Genomic DNA, 5,981 nt, shown 5'->3' with positions numbered 1-5,981 from the left:
GGGCCGCGCCCGCCCCTCCCCCCCGGGACCTGGAAAGGCCCCCCCCCCCCCGCGCCCGCCCGTGTGGGACGCCTGGCGGGCCTCTGCCCGCCCGTCCCGTGACACACCTGGCGGGCCTCGCCCACCCGTCCCGAGAAACCTGGCGGGCCCGGATGACCAGTCCCAAGACACCCTGGAGGCCTGCACTGAACCCCTTATTCCCGGAAAACCCGTAGCGGGCCTCGCCCACGCGTAAAGGCCCAGCCACCCGTCCAGGGGACGCCTGGCGAGCCTCGCCCAGCTCCCGCCCTCCCGTCCCGGGACGCCTGGCAGGCCTCGCCCGCCAGGCGTCCCGGGACGCCTAGCGAGCTGCGCCCCGCCTCGGGGGACGCCTGGCGGGCCTATCCCGCGTCCCGGGACACCTGGCGGGCCTCCCATGCCCCTTCCCGGAACCTGTAGCGGGCCTGCCCACCCGTCAAGGCCTCCCCGCGCCCGTCCCGGGACGCCTGGGCGGGCCTCGCCCAGCGTTCCCAAGGAACGGGCGGGCGAGGCATGCCAGGTATCCTGGGACACCAGGCAGGCCTCGCCCACCCGTCCCGAGAAACCTGTGGGCCCGACTGACCAGTCCCAAGACACCTGGGGGACCTCCACCTGCCCCGCCCCTCCCAAACCCGTAGCAGGCCTCGCCCACCCGTCCCGCCCGAAACCTGGTGGGCCCGGCTGACCAGTCCCAAGACACCTGGGGACCTCACCTGCCCTTCCCTGGAACCCGTAGCAGGCCTCGCCCACCTGTCCCGAGAAACCTGGTGGGCCCGGCTGACCAGTCCCAAGACATCTGGGGGACCTCACCTGCCCCTTCCCGGAACCCGTAGCAGGCCTCCCAAACTACCGTCAAGGCCCGCACCTGCTCCCGGCACCCGTCAGGCCCGCACATCATCCCGGACACCAGGCCTTCCCGTCTCGGGACACCTGGCGGGCCTCGCCCGCCCGTCCCGGGACACTGGCGGGCCCTGCGACCAATCCCAAGACACCTGGGGGGCCTCACCTGCCACTCTTGGGACCTGTAGCGGGCCTCGCCCACCCGCCTCAAGGCCTGCCCACCGATCCCGGGACGCCTGGCGGGCCTCGCCCACCCGTCCTGGGACGCCTGGCGGGCCTCTCGCCCGCCTGGTCCCGGGAACGCCTGGCGGGGGCCTCGCCCGCCTCCGTCCCTGGACACCTGGCTGGAGCCTCCCCCGCCCGTCCCCGGAAAGCCTGGCGGGCCGCGCTGCCCGCCCGTCCCCCAGGAAGCCTTGGCGGGCCGCTGCCCGCGCGCCGTCCCCGGGAAGCCTGGCGGGCTACTGCCCGCCCGTTCCCAGAAGCCTGGCGGGCCTCTGCCGCGTCACCCCTGGACGTCTGGGCGGGCCGCTGCCCGCCCGGCCGCCCGTCCCCGGACGCCTGGCGGGCCGATGCCCGCCCAGCCGCCGTCCCAAGGACGCCTGGCGGGCCGATGCCCGCCCCCGGCCGCCCGTCCCCGGGACGCCTGGCGGGCCGCTGCCCGCCCATCCCGGGACGCCTGGCGGGCCTCTGTCCCGCCCGTTCCCCGGGCACGCCTGGCGGGCCTCTGCCCGCCCGTCCACGGGACGCCTGGCGGGCCTCTGCCCGCCCGTCCCCGGGACGCCTTACAGGCGGAGGCCCGACGGTCCCCGGGACGCCTGGCGGGCAGAGGCCCCCGCCGAGGTCTCGGGACGCTTGGAGGGGGTGGAGGCCCGCCGGTCCCCGGGACGACCCTGGGGCGGGCGGAGGCCCGGCCGGTCCCCCGGGACGCCTGGCGGGCGGAGGCCCGCCGGTCCACCCCAGGGACGCCTGGCGGGCGGAGGCCCGCCGGTCCCCGGGACGCCTGGCGGGCGGGAGGGCGCCGTCCCCGGTCACGCCCTGGCGGGCGGATGGCCCGCCGGGGTCCCCCGGGAGGGAACAGCCTGGCGGGCGGAGGGCCCACCCCCGGTCCCCACCCGGGACGCCTGGCGGGCGGAGGCCCGACCGGTCCCCGGGACGCCTGGCGGGCGGAGGCCCGACGCCGGTCCCCGGGACGCCTGGGAGGGCGGAGGCCGAACGGTCCCCAGGGACCGCCTAAGGGGGCGGAGCCCGACGGCCTCCCCGGGGCGCCCTGGCGGGCGGAGGCCCGCGGTCCCCGGGGGGACGCCTGCGGGGCGGAGGCCCGCTGGTCCCCCAGGGACGGCCAGGCGGGCGGAGGCCCGCCGGTCCCCGGGACGCCTGGCGGGCAGAGGCCCGCCAGGTCCCGGGACGCCCTGCGGGTCGGAGGCCCGACCGCCGGTCCCCGGGACGCCTGGCGGGCGGAGGCCCGCCGGTTTTCCCCGGGACGCCCTGGCGGGCGGGGGGAGGCCCGCCGGTCCCCGGGACGCCTGGCTGGGCGGAGGCCCGCCGGTCCCCGGGACGTGGCGGGGCGGAGGCCCGCCCGTCCCCGGGACGCCCTGGCGGGCGGGGGGGAGGCGCCCGTCCCCGGGACGCCTGGGGGGCGGGCGGAGGAGCCACCGTCCACGGGACGCCTGGCGGGCGGAGGCCCGCCCGTCCCCGGGACGCCTGGCGGGCGGAGGCCCGCCCGTCCCCGGGACGCCTGGCGGGCGGAGGGCGGACCGCCCGCCCGTCCCCCCGGACGCCTGGCGGGCGGAGGCGGGCCGCCCGTCCCCGGGACGCCTGGAGCGGGCGGAGACGCCCCTGGCGGGCGGAGGCCCGCCCGTCCCCGGGACCCCTGGTGAGCGGAGGCCCGCCCGTCCCCGGGATGCCTGGCGGGCGGAGGCCCGCCCGTCCCCGGGACGCCTGGCGGGCGGAGGCCCAGCCCGCCCGTCCCCGGGACGACCTGGCGGGCTTCGCCCGCCGTCCCTTAAGAGAGTAACACCTAGTGACAAACCATAGAACCAGAATATGCCACTGAATCCTTTCAATTCTCCAGGGGCTTCTCTGAATCCTTTGCTTCTAATCCTGGCACTCCACAAATCTTCTCTGAATACTCTGCTTCTTCTTCTGACGCTCCCTGAATCTTCTCTGAATCCTCTGCTTCTCCTGGCACTCCACCAATCTTCTCTCAATCCTCTGCTTCTCCTGGCACTCCACCAATCTTCTCTCAATCGTTTGCTTCTCCTGACACTCCACCAATCTTCTCTGAATCCGCTGCTTTTCCTGTCACTCCACCAATCTTCTCTGTATCTTCTGCTTCGAATCCTGGCACTCCACCAATCCTTACATTTACCTTTCCTTTTCAGGAATCAATAAAACTCTTACAAAACATTTTATACTTATTTCCCTCTAACTTTCATATCCTTCAACGATTAACAAAGCAACTTATTACATATAAGCATCAAACCTTCCATATAAAATAAAGTATTGCAGTTCACTCCTAAAATCCATTGCAAACTAAAATCAATTCTAACACATGGATTTATGAAAGAAGTCCTTTAAATTCGAGTTAAACTCGAATTATTATGTAAATAACAAAATTTGCTGCAAAAAAAATAATGTGTAAATGAAATCGCAGTTGTAAATAAACTTTATTGATTAAAAAAAAAAAAAAAAAAAATAAAAAAAAAAAAAACAACTTTCCATACAACAAACATTCTCCTCAAATTTTTGACATCTGAGCCCTCTTCGCAAGGCCAGCTTAGACTTGGTCGCGCCATTCCTTGAACATGGACAGCTGCTCCTTCATTTTCCAGGCATCTGTAATTTCCCTGGTGGTTCTTGAGCTGGCAAACCGATTTCTCCTTCGCTCCTCGCAGCTGTCGAACCTCATCTTCCAACTGGTCGTTCCGTTCGCCCTGGACACCGGTGTTCCTATCCAGCGACTCTAAGCGATGATTCCCTTCCTCTAGAAGGCACCTCAGCTCGTTTCTCTTCAGTTTCGCAACCTGAACTTCACAATGTAGTACACCACGTTTCCTTCGTGAGATCTTCCACTTCCTTCTGCAGGAAGCTGGAAACCTGACCTCGGCGTCTTTCCTGTCGGATTAGCGCTTTTCGTTCCTGGACGAGCCTCGCCATCCGCGCCGCTTCTTCGGTCTATATCTGCACGTCCTTCTCCTTCTTCACTTGATCGCTCTCCTTCAGAAACAACGTCTCACCTTCGAATAAGTAGGCCTTCTTGCCAGGCTGTTGTTGCAACACCCCCTGAGTTATCTGGATCACACGAGTGCTTTCTTCCTTTCCCCCCCGCCTTCTGAATGTCTTCATTGTAGTCAAGTCTCTGTTGGCAGCTGAAAATGATCCTGTCCAAGTTCATTGCTGCTCTCTCTGGTTCTGTGTGGTGTCTCGCAAGGCCGAAATTCTCTCGTTCAATTCCATTTCCTTGGCCTGTTCACCTCCATCATCAGTATTAGGAGGAATTCCATTTCCTTGGCCTGTTTCACCTCCATCATCAGTATTAGGAGGAACCTCACCAGTGAATAGGCAGCCTATAAACAACATGACTATCCTTGCGTTAGACTTCTCTCCGTATTTCAGACAACATCTAGACAATAACGTCACACAACAGCTGCTGCCAAGGCAGGCCAAGTAAGGCCACATTTTCATATACTCTCCTCTATATCCCTCTCTTTTTCCTTGATTTTTCATATTTCACAAGAGATATTTCGATTTATCAAAATATAGCAAGAAACATTCTGAAGATTTCCAATCATGCCTTGTTTTCTAGGTGTTTTTATAAATTTCTGCTTCTCTCTCTCTCATCTCTCTCGCATCTCTCTCTCTCTCTCTCTCTCTCTCTCTCTCTCTCTCTCTCTCTCTCTCTTTTTCTTTCTTTCTTTCTTTTAACGGGATCTTTTTGCAGTACGCAATCTTTTTTGTTTGGGTCTCTTAGCGTCTTATCTATTAAAATATATTTAGGGATTTTCCTTTATTTACCTTTTTGTCTAGACAAAAAACAATACTAACTACAGGCGGGCAAATTGGAACTGAGCAAAAAATGACCATTTTTCTAAGCTACGTTTTATTGTTATTGTATTTAACCAAATAACTAAAAGATATAATTCTAAATGAATTAGCCGAGACATCAAGAGAAATATTATATATTATATATAATAATCAACTACTTAACCATAATGATTTTCAAAAACTATAGGTAAGTTTTAAGATTTTAAATTTATATCATATGCATACAAAGAAAAGGTACTTCGAAATTTAATTATACTAAATTTTGTCCTATATAAAAGTGAAAATCAGGTATAAAGGAGTACAATTTTATTTGAGCATAACTTGATTCGTAAATTGAAATTCATATAGAAATAAAGCAGAAAAATCCTAACAGCCCCATTTCTATAGGCAACGCATTTGGTGTGAACGTATCCTTATAACACAAATGTAAATAATACTGTTTAATACGGACGATAATGACAGCAATTAAATACTATTTCAAAAACAATTACAGAGTCAATAATGTCGTCAAATAATAAATACAACAATGAAACGACATGACATGTAAGGTCAAGAAAATGTATTGTAGAAGCGTGCTTGATAAAGAAAAAAAAAATATCTGCGTAAAACACGTTCCAGGGAAATCAAATACATAACCCACACTTCTGTTACATCATATAAACTGTAGATTCCATACCTGATCGTCGTGTGAGGTCACAGATGCAGATGGAGGTTGGACATCCTACTCATTGTATATTATCATACTAATAATAATGATAAAAATATTGACACTAGCTCACGTGTTTTTTGTTATGTTCCTTTTACTTGATTACCAGTTAATGCAAATGTTTTGGAAGACACCATGCATATTTCAAAGGTTTAAAGTGAAAAGTTAAATTTATAGTATCTCAAAATTAAATGAAAAAAAAAGTGATATTGGTTCAAATTTATCTGCCAGATTGTCGGAAAAATGTGATGGTTTTTTAGTTTAACAATTTAGTCAAACTGAAATAAGCTTAAATTTTAAACATAGAAGGCTTTGTAAATATCACTACTTTTATTTTGTTATTTTGAAACAAAGGGAATTACAAAACGCGCTT

General features: G+C 57.6%; 1 protein-coding gene across 1 annotated transcript; it reads left to right on the top strand.

Annotated features, from left to right (window-relative positions):
* The first annotated feature begins 415 nt into the window (after window positions 1-415).
* LOC135195272 (basic proline-rich protein-like) lies at window positions 416-2,892 on the top strand. The gene is made up of 4 exons (XM_064221531.1): window positions 416-689; window positions 755-1,719; window positions 1,819-2,318; window positions 2,607-2,892. Exons 1-4 carry the CDS (start codon window positions 416-418, stop codon window positions 2,890-2,892), a joined length of 2,025 nt encoding a protein of 674 aa, XP_064077601.1.
* The last annotated feature ends 3,089 nt before the right edge of the window (window positions 2,893-5,981 follow it).

The sequence above is a fragment of the Macrobrachium nipponense genome, chromosome 16 (genome assembly GCF_015104395.2).
Source record: "Macrobrachium nipponense isolate FS-2020 chromosome 16, ASM1510439v2, whole genome shotgun sequence".
NCBI lineage: Eukaryota > Metazoa > Arthropoda > Malacostraca > Decapoda > Palaemonidae > Macrobrachium > Macrobrachium nipponense.
Note: the sequence above shows the minus strand (reverse complement) of the source record. Positions and strands in the feature narration are given on the sequence as shown.